Source organism: Corvus hawaiiensis, chromosome 23 (assembly GCF_020740725.1).
Source record: "Corvus hawaiiensis isolate bCorHaw1 chromosome 23, bCorHaw1.pri.cur, whole genome shotgun sequence".
Taxonomy (NCBI): Eukaryota; Metazoa; Chordata; class Aves; order Passeriformes; family Corvidae; genus Corvus; species Corvus hawaiiensis.
In genome coordinates, this window is record NC_063235.1 from 6,264,943 (window position 1) to 6,281,100 (window position 16,158).

Sequence of the window (16,158 nt, forward strand, 5' to 3'; positions counted from 1 at the left end):
AGGAAATCCAGTCAGGATTGTAAGAAACCCATCTGGAGGAGACTTTAAGGGGTCATCGAATTCAGCCCTGAGTTTTCTGGTGAGATCAAGTGCAGCTGAAAGGCATTTCTGTGGTTTGGAGCCTGTGCTTATATGGACATCCCGATGGATCGCTTCGGATCCAGCTGTGCCACAGGAGAAATAACACGGGTTTAGCTCATGTTAAGCTGTCAGAGTGAAGGAACCTCATCTTTAACTCCTGATCTCCAGCAGGAGTTTAACCCCAGTGGCTCTCGTTCCATTGCTGCCTCTCCGAGGAGCCCCTTTTTTGTATAAAAAGGAGTTAAAAGTTGGGAGAATCTTTGCACTGAGCTTCACATGGCCAAGTTGGGCTCTTCAGCATGAGGGACAAGTGCCGGGCACCAGCAAGAGCTGCTCGTAGGAGTTTCCAGGCTGGGGCACTTCTTCCCCCTCCACTGTCTCTGCTGTCAGCTCAGGTTTCTCAAAGCTTACGCTGATATTAAATTTTAATGACTGGAATCAAATGAGCTGCAGTTGAGATGTTACTAAACATAACAGCCCCGTGGATTCAGTTTGGCAAACAGCAGAATTCCCCAGGGATATTTGATTCCCCAGGTACAGATGAGATGGGGGGGGTCACTCATGTGAAGCCATAGGGGCTTTCTCCATTGCTTTATCTCCAGCATCAGCAACCCCTGATCAGCTGGAAAACCCCAAGTGAGAACCCTTCACCCCAAAAATCGTGAAACTCATGGGACAAAGCTTGTGCTGCTCAGTGTGAGTGGTTCATCCTCCTTCCCACGCTGAAGAAGCAGAGGTGAGGTTTGCTGGCTGGGAGCAGAGGTGCCAGAAAGCCCCAGGCGTGGGCTCGTCCTGTCTGGCCAAAGAGCACCCATCAGCCTGGGCCACGGAGCTGATGGAGTCACATTCCTGGGTGTTTTGGGGGAGACATCTGTGCTGGGCTAGCTTGGCCTCCTGGCTAAGCAAGCTTAAGCCTGGCTTTTGTTTTTCTTTTCCACGGTGGGTTTTGAATTTGGGTTTCAAAGTGTGGCTTGTGCTTGGCGTTGGCAGTTCTGAGCTGGGACCCTCTTTGGTTCATGGTGCTGTTTTTGGACAAATTCTTAACGCTGCCACATTTCACCTACGAGGCAGAGTGTTAACGCTCAGCCCTGGCTCAGAGGTGCTGGCAGGGATTTTTGGGCTCTCTACCTTACAGTGGTCAGAAGTGAAGATCCTGGTGCCTCCCCAGTCATGGGTTCGTGGACTGGTTTGGGTGAGAAGGGACAGGGACACCTTCCACTATCCTAGGGTGCTCCAAGCCCCGTCCAACCTGTCCTTGGACACCTCCAGGAATGGGGCAGCCACAGCTTCTCTGGACCTTTACTCCAGCGAAGAATCTCAGCTGCATCATGCCAGGGTGCTCTGCTTTGCTGGGGACGCTTTGTCCCCGTGAGGACGATGAGAGCAGGATCACCCCTGCGTTCCCCCTGAGCTGTGCTCAACAGCCACAAGGGATTTCTGCGAGGATCCGGAGCGCTTCCCCCAAAATGAAACCCGAAGGGTCGCCGTCATGTTGGGTCACGTTGGGTGGGTGCAGGTGCAGTTGGCTGGAGGGGGGGACACCTGGTGACGTGTCCATGGGCTGGTGGCTCCCGCTGTCACCACAGCTGAGCTCGGCAGCGCTGGGGCATGGCACAGGAATGTGGCGAGCCAGGACCTGCCGCAGCTGGCACAGCAGAGCTGTTTATCCAGGATCTCTCGCCTCCCAGAGTTAATTAAACCCCACCCTGGAGAGGAGGGAGGAGCAGGAGAGGGTCTCCCTCATCCAGCCTTCGGTGGGTGATGGCTTTGCCAAGGCAGCAGAGGGAAGGGATGGGATTTCGGGCTCCTGCCTCTCCTCCTGGCATTTTTGGGGAGGTTTTTTTTGAAACTGGAGTTGCTCAATGCGGTGAACTCTGGTTCTGCTGTGTCACACCAATAAAGGTTTAGTGCTGGATGATGAAGAAGGGGGAGGGAGAATCCCTAGACAGCAATAACTGAAGCCTCGGTTTTATTTTAGAGCAGGGCCAGGGCCCGCGCAGCCGTTGTGCCTCCAGCACCCTCTTTGTCTGCTTCAATGAGAAAGAAAAAAAATCAGGAAAGAAATCCCGGGAGTGGTGATGCAGTGAGTGAGGCCCAAACCAGAATTACTCATCTGGCCATTCCCGTGCTGCTGCCTGACGCTGCTCCCTGGGGAAGGCAGCAGTTATCCAGGGCTGGGGAGCCCACGAACCCTCCCGTGCCCTCCTCCTGCCCCTCTGCATGGCTGGGGGATGTCAGCTTCTCTCAGCACTTCATTTATGACTCGTAATTGCCCCAACCTTTCCACCAGGGAGCTGAGTCAACGGTGCTGTCCGAAGTGCCACAGGTGCCCCTAACTGCTGCCTGCTGTCCCTGGGTTTGTGCCAGGTGTCCCTGCCTGAGGGTGCCGGTTTTGGAGAGGCGGCTGCCAACTGGTGTGACCTCGTCGTGTCCCCTGCATGAGCCACTGAGGCAGGGAGAGATGTGGGATGGGGATGCGACTGCCCAGCATCCTGCACTTTCACCTCGGATATTTTGCAGGAGGATCAAAGTTTGGGTTTCTCCCCGGAAGTTTTGTCCCATTTAGGCTTGCAGCTTGTGCTCCCCAGCGGTCCCTGGGTGACCTTCCTTTGTAGGGTGATCTCAAGGGTCTTTTCCAGCCTCACTGGTTTTGTGGTTCTCTATCCAGGATTGGCAGCTCTGCTGCTGCCACTGCAGAACCGCTCTTGAAGGTCAGAGAATGGTTTGGGTTGGAAGAGACCTTAAAGATCATCTCATTCCAACCCTCCTAAGGAGGGCAGAGAGGAAAAGCAGCATCCCATTTTGGGATTGCTGGGCTGAACTGGAGAGCAGGAGCGACTCCATGTGCTGGTGGCACAAGGCATTGACACCAAAGCATTGACACTCAAAGCCTTGATTTCTGGAGGCAGCGGGACAGTGATCCTTAGCCAGCACAAGTGGCCACACAGGCGATGCCCGAGCGCCCAGCCCACACCCCCGGGGTGGCTTTTTTGGGCACTCCACACCCCACCAAACAGCCAAGCCCCCATAGCTGGGGGTGCCTGGCCGGCAGGTGGGCGAGGGGAGGTGGGCTTCTGAGAACGGGATGTGGCAGACAAGGCACACTCTGCCACTTGCTGTGCCCCAGCCTGGCCGAGGGTATTTTTAACCCTTCTGTGCCCCCGGAGGAATGCGTGCGGCTCCCGACAGTCGTGGAGTTGGGAGCAGCTGGGTGGGACTGGGCTGGGAGTGGGGACAGGCTGCGTGACGGTGTCTTCTCGTTGAACGCTTTCCAGACCTACTTAAAGTATCTCTGGCTTGTATTTTCAGCATCAGCAGCACACGCAGAAATGCCTCCTCTCTGACAGCTGTTAAGCTGCCTTAAAGGCACCATCTCCCCTCGCTGGGGAAGGGGATGATAAACGGGGAGGGGTGATAAGCACGGGCTGTGCTGGGTGACAGGGCTGTCACCGAGCCTGGCTGGGGCGAGTGGCCCAAGCTGCAGAGCCCTGGTGGGGCTGGGTGCGTTCCGGACCTGGCGATCTCGTGCCTGCACAAGAGGCACGGGGAGCACGAGCAGCCCGGGCAGCCTCCTCACTCCTCGGGAGTGAATTTTAGCACTGGGGGGAGACTTTTTAGCACGGAGGGAAAAGCCCTGGAGCTCCTCCTGCCCGGAGGGAACGCTGCCAGTGTGCTGGTTCATCAGCAAGCCACGGGTGGGCTTTGACCTTGACGTGTCAGCGGAGGCACAGGCACTTCCCCGAACCCGAGAACAAGAGCGAATTAAGCCAAGAGTTGCTGAGATCGACCAAATCATAGCGAGGCTTTTATTTAATTTTTTTTTTTCTCCTCCCCTCCTTTTCTTTTCTTGACCGTGGAACAATCAGGCTGTGATCAAATGGTGCCTTTCAGGAGCTGCTGTGGCTCAGTGCTCCAAAAGCCACCCACTTGCAGATGCTTTGGTGACCCTGCCAGGTCTGAGCTGAGGGAGGTGGCCGGAGGAATGTCCCCTCTCCGGAGCACTCGTTAGCTGGTGGTGATGACACTTCGCAGTGTTTCCAGGAGATACTAAAAATACCGGCTTTGCATAAGACCAGGAGAGCTGAGGATCCGAGGGAGGAGGAGATGGGAAGCTTTTTGTCTGCAAAGGACTGAGCAGAGGAGGGAAGTGGAGCCTGGTCCCGGCAGAATGCAGCCGTGGAGTTGGGGGGATCTGTGGGGACATTCCCATCACCCACAGCATCCAAGCGAGGATTGGGAAGGGAGGGACTGTGGCCCCTGGGTCTGGAGCAAGCAGGGAAGGACTCAGGCCGGGATTAGTCACTGCACCCTTTCAGGAACAATTGCCCATTCTCCTGCTGAAGGAGTGGTTTAAATGTCTCCCATGCAGAGGATTCTCGGGATGATAACACACTTAACCTCACTTCCTAAAGAGCCTCAGAGCACTTTATTAATCACCCCGTCCCTGCTGTCCCCCTTTGCTCTGGGGAGCAGCTTCTGCGGTTCGTGGGCAGTGGGATGCCCGGAGAGCCCAGGGTGCTTCAATGGAGCAGCTGAGGACAGAAATGGGCATTTCAGCAGCTTTCACCTCCTGGCCACGCAGGCCCTGGCACGTGGCTCTACCTTTGTCTCTCAGTCCCATCTCAGGTTGCTGCCAGGGAGTTTTGGGGCGCTCTGTGCACGAAGATGGGGTTCCATGGGAACGCTGAACGCCGTGGGGCTGCGCCTGAGCGCTGCTGCAACACGTGGGCTCCAGGCTTCGTTCGGGAGAATTATTTATACCAACATCTATATTAGCTGCCTTGCAGGGAAAGCGCTGCGGTGCAGCTCCTGCACTCTTGGAAGAGCAAAATAAATTTAATTATTTTTCTTTTTTTACGGAGCTCGCTGCAGCTGTGCGTCCAAAGTGCAGGAGGTTTCTCTGGGAGTTTGGGTTTTAACCTCTTCCTAAAACTTTCCCCATGGAAAGGTGCAGACCCCCACGGAGCCTGCCGAGGTTTCCTCCCACAGCCCTGCGGAGGAGAGTCCCGAATTAACAGGCTCCAGGTTCCAAATGGCTGATTTAAAGATGTGCTGGCTCCCTGCATCCCCAGCAGCTGTAGCCTTTGAAGAGGGATTGAGTGGTGGCAGAGCGCTGATGTGAGATTGGTTTGAAGTCAGCTGTGAGCCAGAGGGATGAGGGAGCACCCAGCGCGGCACAGCGGGGTGGGAATAGCCCCGGTGCTCCCGCCTGGAGCAGGCGCTGGAATGGCAATCACAAAGGTTTGGGAAAAGGGATGAGTGAGGAGGAGAGCAAGAGGGAAAGAAACCCCTCTGACTTTCTGACAAACGCAGCAAAGGCTTTAAAAAACATGAATCCTCTGCTCAAAATCCCAGTGCAGCCTAAAGCGCCGTTTCTAAGGGAGATTTTGTGAGTGCTTGATTTGGCTTTGTGCTTTTATTGCAGTGTCTGAGGGAGGGTGAAATGCACCCTGAGTCCTTCTGTTGGGCTGGAGACTCTTGGGGTTATCCACTCTGCCTGGCTTGGATGTGGCACAGTGTTCCAGCCCAGTGGTGACACTTGTGGAGTCAGACATGGGAGGCACAGTGACCCACACGAAGTCAGACACGGGGGACAGGCTGCCCAGAGAAGCTGTGGCTGCCCCATCCCTCAAGGCCAGGTTGGAGCAGTCTGGTCTAGTGGAAGATGATTTTACTGTCCTTCCAACACAAACTATTCTATGATTTTACGATGTGGGCAGCAAGACCAGCAGGGACAAAGCTCACAGTGCCAAGCCAGGAGCTCTCCTACATCCGCCCTGCACTCCCAGGCCAGGAGGGTACCAAGGTCAAGTTTAAAGAAGCTTTGAGGGCGAAGAAGACCCTTGGTTGCACCCCAATCTCATAAATGATGCGTCCATCAGAGATCTTGAGCTGTCTCTGAGCTCTCTTGCTCGTCTCATAACACAGGTCCCTCGCTTCCAGCTGCTGAGATGCATTAAAAGAAAGCTAAAAATACCTTGGTGTCCAAATAGTGCTGTGCCATGTAAACAGTGGCGGCAGCGGTGGCAGGATGTAGCACAGCCGCAAGCAGGGTGACATCAGCCCGTGACGGGGACAGCACGCGTCCCCACGCGCCGGGGCTGGTGGCCTTATGAGGAAAGCTTGAAACCAGCAGGTTCAGGAGACAAATGGGGATGCTCCTACTTGGAGAAGGTCTTGGAAAACCTCCGGGTGGGTTTTGGCTTGAGGGTGTTTTACCTGCAGGATGTGACCAGGTCTGGAGTGGGTGACGGGAGCTGTTTGTGGGAGGTTTGGGGACTGAGCAAAAGCCAAATGAGGGGGTCTTGGTGGTCACTTGGAAACACCCGAAAGGACAAAAATTCATCCATCCGTTGCACTGACACAAAGCCCCAGCAAAGCCCTGACCTTGCAATTCCCAGCATTGGTTGGCTCCTGTCCCCATCGCTGGGGTGGCACTTGGAGGCTTAAAGCCGTGATTTGGGGAACCTGCAAGAGTTCTGGCTGGGATCTTCGGGCCAGGCACAGCAGGTTTCCAACTGGCTTCCATCCCTGCCCAATATTTCCCCGATGGTTTTAGAAACTGTTGGAAGGGGGGGGGATGTGTCGGGAGGAAGACTCGGCTCGCTCCTGGCACGTGACTCGGTGAGGAAATGGGAAAAGAATTTCTGGCTGTGAAAAACGGGGCAGCTCCACGTCGAGAGAGCGAGAGAGGGAGGGAGGGAGAGATCGTTCCTTCTTCGCAGTGGAACAAAAAAGCCTCCGCGCCCCAGCCCGGATGCCTGGGATTCCTGGCGGAGGGGCCCCGGAGCGGTAACGGTGCAGCTCCGCCAGCTCCCGGCCAAGGTGGCAGCGGGCGGCGTGGCCGGAGCTCTGGCACGGCACCGTTGTCCTCTTGTTGTTTCAGCTGCTCTGGATTAAAAGCAGGGACCAGGAGCTGCGGTGTCCCCCAGCAAGGGGAAAAATCCAGGCGTTGGGACACTCTGGCAGTGTCGGCAGCTGGGGCTGGAGGAGGTTGCAGGGCTGAATGTCCGGCTGTCTGTCCGGGAGGGCTCGGGGGGACGTGGAGGGGACATGCCCTGGGTGGGCAGAGGGGGCTGTTTGGAATTCCCACTCCCTGCCCGCCTCCTGCTCTTTTCCTTGGTTATATTTAATGGTGGGGAAAGGGGGTTCCGAAGGTTTCCCGCTGTGCGAACGTCTCCATCCGAGGAGCACTTTGGGCCGTTTAATGGGCAATTCCCCCCGAACCCTCCCCTTCCACAAAACATCCGTTCCCATCTCTCCGAAAGCAAAACAAAGCTTTGGGAATGCGCTGCCGGGACATGGGGATGAAGGGTCTGAGGGCTTGGGGATGTGGAAGCTGGGCGCCCACCACAGCCACACCATGACTTTGGCCAAGCCTCAGTGTTTTCAGGATGGCAATGCATCAAAAAATATCCAGGGTTTCATCTTCCTTGCCTGCGGCTCACCATGGCCAGGTGGGAGGGCTTTTGGTGAAGCTGTGGCACAGCAAAGAGCAGACCAAGGTCCTTTTCTCCCGGTGTTGGTGCTTTTGGAGTGCAATGCTGCACGTTTTTCTGTATTGCACACCTTGTATTTTTATCCCGATGCCATAATTCATCCCAAAGTAGCAGGCCGGGTGGCTGGTGGGGCGGGTTGTTGCCTGGAGATGCGTGGAGGCTGTTCCCAACCCTCCTGTTTTCTCTCCCAAGTCTGTGACTTCCCTCAGCATCACTTCGCAGCGGTGATTCACGCGCCCGGGCTGCCTCCCTCCCCACTTCCAATGTTCCCCATCTCTTAAACCCAAGGGTTTTGGGGGAGGAAAAGAGGGTGACAGGACTCAGGTTGCTGCCCTAGAGTTGGGGCTATAAAAAATCACGATTTTTAGGATAAAGAGCCTGCAGTGGTTGAGGGGAACGGTGGCAAGTTGCGGGTGGCTTTTTGGCAGAGCGGTGGGGAAGGCAAAATTGGTACTTTGGGGGTGTTTCGGGTGGGCTCCTCCGGTGATTTAAAAACTCGGTTCTTTGTGCGAGGGCGGGTGTGAGGAGCAGCGAGACCCGATGTGTGTGTGTGGGGGGGGGGGGGGGGGGTGTTCGCAATCCCCCTCCCAGCGCCGGCTCGGGGAACAGCGGACAAAGGGCCGGGGGAGCGGGGCCGGTGGCGGGGGGAGCCGGAGCCGGAGCCGCCGCCGAGCCAGGGCGTTGCTGCTCTTTGTCGGGGGCTGCCGCCTCCCCCCGGAGGAGGGGCCATCCCCGGCGGGGCGGGCGGGGACCACCCCCGCGCCGCCACCGAGCATCCCCCCCGTTCCCCGGCCGGGTCGCGCTCCGGTCCCCCCTTCCCGGGGCCGGTGGGGGGGTCGGTGCGGGAGGGGTGCGGGAGGCACCGCGGCGCTCGGGGAGGGGGCGGCCCCGGCGCTGCCGCCCCGCCCCGCGGCACCGCCCCCCGCCCGCCCCCGCGTCCCCCCGCCCTCCGCCGGGGCTGGAGCTCCGCGGGAGCCGGTGCTGGCGGCGGCGGCGGGGCCGGGGCGTGCGGCGGCCTGCGCGGCTCGGCCTTTTGTTCCGCCGGCGGGAAGGCGAGCGGGCGGCGGCGGCCGGGAACAGGAGGACGAGCGGGAGCAGGAGGAGGAGGAGGAGGAGGAGGAAGGCAGCGGCCATGCATCCCGCCGCGCCGGCCGGGGGCTGCCCGCGGGGGCGGCGCGGAGCCCCCCGCCCCCGGCCCGGCCGCTGAGCCGCGCACAAAAGGGGCGAGAGCGGCGGGGAAGGGGAACGGGAGGGCGGCCCCGAGGTGTGTGTGTGTGTGACCCACCCCGTCCCCAGCCCCGGTCCGCCCCGCATCGCCGCCGGTACCGGCCCCGCGCCCGCCCCGCCGCCCCCCGCCCTGCCATGGCCGGGCCGCCCGGTGGCGCGGAGCCGCCGCAGCCCGACACCGGCCGCCGCGAAAGTTAGTGCGAGCGGGGCCGGCAGCCGCAGCAGCAGCAGCAGCAGGAGGAGGAGGAGGAGGAAGAAGAAGAAGAAGAAGCAGCAGCGGCAACAGCCGCCTCCAGCCGCGGCTGCTCCCCGTCCCCCCCGTCGGCTCCCGGAGGCAACTCAGGGGATTCCATCCCGCTCCGTCCCTTTGCCATTTTTGGATGCGTTTTATAGCCTTTTTTTTTTTTTTCCTGGGGAGAAAGCGAAAAAAAAAAAGCGAAGACCCAGCAGCCTTCCTCCACTGCCGGACTCGGCGGCCGTGCCGCCACCACCGCGCACCCACCGGCTGGATCTTGGGGGTTCCGCCACTCCCGGTGGCACCGGGTGAGGTGACGGCAGCAACAATGCCATCATGTTTTTGAGACAGGAAACCTCCGAGTTTGCCCTGAATGAAGAACTTCCTGTGTTTAAAGTTGTACGAATATCCGCTGACAAGCTCAGTTCAAATGAAAACACGAGAGTCGGGGGGAGAGGCTAATTCGGACCAGCTGGACTTCCACGGCGCTCGGAGCTGGGCAGAAAACGCGCGGAGCCGCTCGCCACTGCCAGCCGGGAGCGGCCGGGACAAGCAGTGCCTTTGTTAGTAAAGAAGGACGGACGGGATAATTTAAGAGCCTCAAACTCTTCCGCCGTCTCTGTCGCGAACCACTTGGAATATTTTACCGAAGCTGTTGGATTTTGGATGATCCGCTGATGGATGGGGTTTTTTAGGGGGGCCCGGGGGATGAGATGGGTTGTTTCACTGCTCGGGACTGCCGGTCGGGCTGCTGAGCCGGCGCGGTGCTGCCGGTCCCCCCTCCCATCCCCGTAGTGTCACTTTGGGATCAGAGGCCGCCCCGGCAGGTTTGGGACCTGCTGGCCGTGTGATGCTTCCTGCCGTGGTGGGCCAAAGGTTGCCGGGGTGGTTCCGTCATCCATAAGGACGAGAGTATGGGCAAACCACTGAGCCGGCCAGACTGTTTACGGCAGAACCGCACTTGCCTGGGGAAGGGCGAGGATGAGGATGGTTATATAGAGGATTGCTACGTGCCCCAGAGATCGATATACGACACGATGAGGATTAACGAGCAAATCGATCAGGGATCGAAGCTCAACCAGCTCTCCAAGAGCACCCTCGGCAAGGGGGATGGCAGCACCATATCCAGCAACGGGACTCTGGGAGCTGCCAACGTCTTCGAGTCCAGGCCGCCGGAACCCAAGAAGCTGGATGAGCGAGTCATCTTCGACCAGCTGAAGCTCAGCAGCGACGTCTCCAAGCCGGCGCCGGCTCCGCCAAAGAGGCGACCGAACCCCGAGAAGAAGGAGAACGTCAACCGGCGCTCGTGGAAGTCCTTCATGCCACCCAACTTCACCGAGTTTGCGGAAAGGATGGGGGCTTCGCTGAGCGAGGTGTCGGAGGCGGGCGCCTCCAACCCTTCCCTGCGGGATAAGCGGGATTCCAGTGCCATGCTCGCCGAGCAGCCAGGCCAGCCCGACCACGGCGAGCCCATGTCCGAGTCTCTCACCTTGGAGCACGTCTCCAAGTCATCTGGCACGGCAGAGGCTCTGGCGGCCAAGCAGTTCGGCGCTGATGGCTACGGTGGTCCCCGGGACGAGCGCCAGGCCCTGCTGAACGCCGGGGACAGCCGTGTCAGGGACCTGGCCAGGGCCCGCCGGCTCCCCAGTGCCACCTGGCCACGAGCCAGGAAGAATTTCATCAGGGGAAGCTTCAGCGATGGGCACCAGGAGACCCTGGAGGCTTCCGAGTCGGACTCTACAGTGGAGAACGTCAACCTCTCTCCGTGCCTTAGTGAGGAGCTGCTGGATACGGGACTGGATATTCTCATCACCTCCAATCTCAGGGAGAAAACGGAGTCTGAGCTGAGATTTGAGGAGGACGAGCGCTGGGTGATGATGGAGGAGTGGGAGGAGGCGACGCTGTCAGAGAGAGGAAAGGCTGTTCTGGTGGCAGAGGAGAAGAGGAGCTGTTGCTTGGCAGATATTTCTGAAGAAAAGGAACAATCCGCTGCTCCAGAGGATGGCTCTGCCCCCAGCCCGGGGACCTCCCGGCCCTGCACATCCCCGGGGGGTGCTGGCAGCACATGCTGCACGGAGGACGCGGCGGTGCAATGTGAGGTGGAGGACTTTGCTCCAGTTTTGGAGCGCTCAGCCAGCCCCACGGGCCCCGAGCTGTCCGACACGGACTCGGTGCAGATGTTCCTGGAGCTGGAAGAGCAGTGCTTGAACGAGGACGGGGGTGATGGGGCTGTCCCCGGCTGCCTGGAGGTTCAGATGTCCCCGATGGACTCGGAGGGGCTGGACCCAGATTCGGCCAAACTGGCCGGGTTGGTGGTTGAAGGGGGTCAGCACAGGGCCCCCTTGGACATCAGCGCCTCGGACTCTGCTGTTGTGTCAGATCTGGAGGACTTCGATGTCACCTGCAGCTCGCAGGTGCTGAGCACGCTGGAGCCCTTGACAGAGCCCTTCTCAGAAAGGGACACCTTGGCTGTCACCCCGACGGACTCGGACGGAGGGGCCTCCCCCAGCCCCGTGGCCATGGCAGGGCTGGGGTCCCTCCTGGAGTGCTCCCCAGCGCTGGTGGGGGAGGTTGATCCTGACCCACTCGTGGACCCGGAGTTTGTGGCTGGCGGGATGCCCTGTCCTGGCACAGGGGCACATCCAGCTGCTGGGCTGGGGGGAGATGGTTACCCCAGCGCTCCGGAGGGGTGGGGTGAAGATAACCAAGACTTGCTTCCCGAGGTGACCTGTCCTGGCCGAGTGTCCCCCTGCCAGCCCCCAGCTCCGGCCACAGCGATGGAGGAGCTGGGGTCCCTCCCACGGCACGGCCAGGCTGGCGTTGAGGGCGTGGTTCCATTCAGGACCCATCACCTTCTGCCTGGAAGGACTGAGGTCGCCAGCTGGGATGTCCCAGAACTGGTTTCTGAGGATGAAGCCACAGATTTGGGATCAGGGAGTGGAGCTGAGGGCTGGACTCATCCAGCAGAGAGTGGGGATGTTTGCTGTGGTTCTCTGCTGCCTTTCCACGCCGGCTCTGCATCAGAGCCAGGCTCCGAGGCTCCTACAACATTCCCGGTGCCTATTGAGGACCTCCCATGGGAAGTGGCTTCCCTGGGCCAGGGCCTGGCTCTGGAAGGGGCTGCCCACCAAGAGGGGTGCCCTGTGGAGGTGGCTGTCACACGTGGGGGGACACCAGCAGCCATCCTGCGGCCAGGAGATGTGGACTTGCTGTTTGCCCCTGGCTGGGAGGTCCCATGTCCTGCCAGCCCAGCTGCCCCTGAAGAGCTTCCTGACACATTGTCCATCGCAGGGCCTGCCATTCCATGGGATTTTGGGGAGCTTTCTGCTCCAACCCACCCACTTTCACCAGGAGGTGTGGCTGTCCCGGAGCCCCAGGCTCAGGGGACACCACCAGCTGCCAGGGATCCCATCATGGATGCTGAGGAACCTCCAGGAGAAACCACCACTGCCATGCCCTTGATGGTGGAGGAGCTTCTGGAAGCCCCACCACCCTTTGCTGACGTGCCTGTTGCCACTGTGCCACCACCAGCAGCCGAGCCACTCGTCTCGGGTGCCGGAGACCTCGGTGGTGACCCCATGCCGTTGGTGGTGGCCTTGGGGGATACAGATGACTTTGCCATCATGGTTGTGCCGTCCATCCTGGAGCACCTGCCCGAGGAAGCGCTGGCTTTGGAGGATGACCCCGTTGCGAGTGCACCTGCAGCAGGGGCGGCAGCTTGGGAGGGTCCCCCTGGTGCCTTGCCACCCTTCCCGGAGGGTCCCACCACCCCAGAGCTGCGGGGGACACGCTCTGCCACAGCAGCCAGGGCACAAACCCTCCCCAGGGCTGTGTTGAGGGGCAGCCTCCGTCCCCGCAGCTGTGGGGGTGCCCTGTCCCTGTGCCCCGGCGAGGGAGAGGGGACACCGGGCGCGGAGGGACCCCTCGGCGCCGCTCTCATGCCAGAAGGGCCCCCTGCTCTCCCAGATGGATTCGTTCCAGATAACGAGGTATTTGTTGCTCGGGCTCCCGCAGCCGGGGCTTCAGGCGCAGAATTCGCTTTATTTTGCACGCCTGGGCTGGGTGGGAGGTGGGAGCCCACTCAGTAACGCACGATCTGGGCTTCCAAACAGCCTTCTCCCTCCCGAGATCGGCTTGGATTTGGCAGGCAAAAAGTTTTTGGGCTGGGAGAGGGGGAATTGTGGGGTTGTGTAAGTAAGGGAGGCAAAAGACTCTGGCTGCTCGATGACCTGAAATGTTGACTTACACTTTTTTGGCTTATTAAAGTACATTATGGTCACTCAGATGGAAATCACAGGCTTCAGAAAAACCTTCTCGCTGGCTCCTGGCGGGGAGTTCCCATCTTTGAAGCAGAAAGTATGTCAGGAAAGAGAAACCTGTAAAATGAATTAAGCACAAGCAATTCCTGTCCCGTGCAGTCATCGCTGTCTGCAGCTTTTTCTGTGACCATTGAGGTGCTGAGGCTCAGAAGGTGCCTGGGAAGGGGCTCAGATTCTCTCTGGCGTTCAGGGATTTGTGTTGCTCGCGGCTCTTGCCTGGAGAGACCTCGGTGCTGGAGTTCCCACAGCCGAGCGCTGATTTCCTGCCATCTGGATTAGGAGAAATATCACTAAGGAGACATCAGAAGTTAGTCAGCACCAAAAATCCCGATTTGGTGGCAATTACTCATCCTTTGGGCTGTACCACCCCGTTGAGAAACGCACATGCAGGGGCTTGGAGAGGTGGTTTCACATGGGGGGTCCATGTGAGCACAGGCTGGGACACCCGGAGGGGACCTGGGTGAGGGAAAAGCCATTGGGTTCTTGCCATAGCTGTCTGTTCCCTGAAATTCAGTGGTGGGCTCCTTATTTTAGGTTCAGCACCTTTGATTCTTCACCCCACAAACCTTCCCCTTTGCTCCAAGCGTTCCTGGAGTCGCTGGTCCTTCCCGGAGCTCCACATCCGGCAGCGATGGAGTTAAGGGAGATGAGGGAAGCAGAAAGCTTTGGGATGCTTTGGGAAGCCTTCCTGGGAGTGAGGAGGAGGCAGAGGTGTGGTGGAGCAGATGTCCTGCCTGCCTGTCTGTCCAGCTCTTCCCCAGGGCAGGACACCTCGCTCCACGGCTTCAAGGGTAGTCGTTAAATATTTGTTTCCAAGCTGAGTCACGGTGAGGTTAATGAGCTAAATTGCTGGAACCTTTCATGAGCAAAGGAAAACAAGGGTGTTGGACACGCTCCCCCCCAGGCTGTTGCTGGGATTATTTTTGTCAGGATCCTCAGGGAGCATCGGGCTCTCGGGCTGGCTGATACCTGTGTTGCAGGTACCCCTGGTTGGATCAGCCAGGCTTTCCCACAGGGCTCCCTCCCTGCCTGGCTCCTTTGGAGTTTGTTTTGCAGTCCATGGAGAGCTCGGACCAGCCTGGCGTGCCAGGCTTATCAGCCTGATCCTTTTGTGGGTTTGGCTCTTCTAGCCAGCAGCTCCATATATAAACAGGAACAGGAGAGCAGCCCGGGAATCGGCGATTCCAAGGCACCGTTTATTCCTTATAACCGTGGCAGAATTCTCCCTGAGCAAACGGCTCTGGACAGTGTCTGCCAGCTCACCCTTCGCTCCTGTCCTGGAGGGACCTCCCTGCCCTCCGGCTGCTGAGCTCTGCTGGGAAGAAGTAGCTTTTTTTCCCTTTGGAAATGAGGCAGGGAAAGTCAGAGCAGCGCCTCTTGCTCGGGCTGGGAGCTGTGCCTGTGTGTTTTGGGGGATTTTGGTGGTTTCGGGGGGGTTTTGCCTCGTGCTCCTCCAGAGCAAAGCGATTGCTGGGCGTAGAGAGCCGTGTCCTCCCCGAGCCACTGCTCTGCCGGGGGAGATCTTGCATCCAAGTGGGAATTTTTCAGTGCAGGCTGTGTCCGTGCATTCTCAGGCACAGGGAGCAGGTGGCTGGCTGCCCTCCCCTCTACTTCCCAGCTGGAAAATGTTCCAAAAGGGCCAAGGGCTCCGCTCCTGCCCAGCTCTGGGTGTGGGGTGACATGGGCTCATGAGCCAGAGGAGCAGAGTAAGCCAGGAAGGAATCTGCTCCCTGTTTTTGGGGCTTTTGGGGTACTTGCTGTGGGGACAGGGCAGGCTTGTCCCTTGGGGCTGGTGGGGAAGGAGCAGAGAGGGACAGGCAGCGCGTGGTTCCAGCAGATCCCCAGCTCTGATAAAGAGCATTTATCTCCTCCGGAGAAACAGGATTCTCCCTGCTGCCTCTCCTGACAATGGGGAGCTTCATTCGCTCTCCTCCCCCTTCGCTATCAAATCTTTTTTGGTTTAGAAAGCTTTTCCCCACAGGATTCCCAGGCAGGACCGTGCCAAATCCGTGGTAAACGACTCGCACATTAATTGCCTATTGCCTTTGTCTTTTGAAATACAGCGAGCTCCTCGCTGCCTGTAATTTCGTGGTTAACAAAACTCATATGATGTCAGGTCTCCGTTCTCAATAGCTTCACTGTGAGAATTGCTTGGGGTTTTTCCCCAGGAGCGTTGTTCCCCAATCTGATGGCGAGTCGGAGCTGATGCTCTCATTTCTTCCTCAGTTTTCTCTCTTTACCTCACTCCAGTGCTTGGAAAAATGGGATTTGGCTGCTTAAAAGCAGAGGTGGGTGTGGATAGACCCCTGAGTTGTGCTCCACACCATCAGATTCCTGTGACATCTGTGTCACTGGGTCAAGGCGAGGGAGGAGTTTAGACAAACTTGCACAATTCCAATAAAACCAGTGCGAGTGGCTGCTGCATCTTCCCTGGAGAGGAAAGCCTCTTGCATCCATGGAATGACTGAGGGGCTGGAAGAGCAGCTCACAGCTTGTCAATCACCTTTTCTCTCCCACCCTTTCCATCCCCAGCAATTCCAGAAGGAGCAAGTGGATCCCCTCCAGCTAAAACTGCAGCAAGTCAATGGAGTTGGTCAGGGACTCATCCAAAGCGCCGGGAAAAACTGTGACGTGCAAGGGCTGGAGCACGACATGGAAGAAATCAACACCCGCTGGAACACCCTCAACAAGAAGGTGGGAGCGTGGGCAGGGGCTGTCCCTGGTTCCTCTGGCATCTGGGCGAAGGAGGGGGTCACGGGCAGGGAGCTGAGGCTCCAGTGCCGGTGCCTGACGCTGC

At 58.7% G+C, this 16,158-nt stretch overlaps 1 protein-coding gene across 31 annotated transcripts in view; it reads left to right on the forward strand.

The window, feature by feature from the left end:
• The window catches only part of MACF1 (microtubule actin crosslinking factor 1), a 139,846-nt gene that overhangs the window by 90,198 nt on the left and 33,490 nt on the right, over positions 1-16,158 (forward strand). For all 31 annotated transcript variants that reach the window (XM_048326803.1, XM_048326804.1, XM_048326817.1 and 28 more), the window contains one exon: positions 15,894-16,055. In XM_048326803.1, coding sequence (XP_048182760.1) covers positions 15,894-16,055 — 162 coding nt within the window. The remainder of the gene's footprint in view (positions 1-15,893; positions 16,056-16,158) is intronic.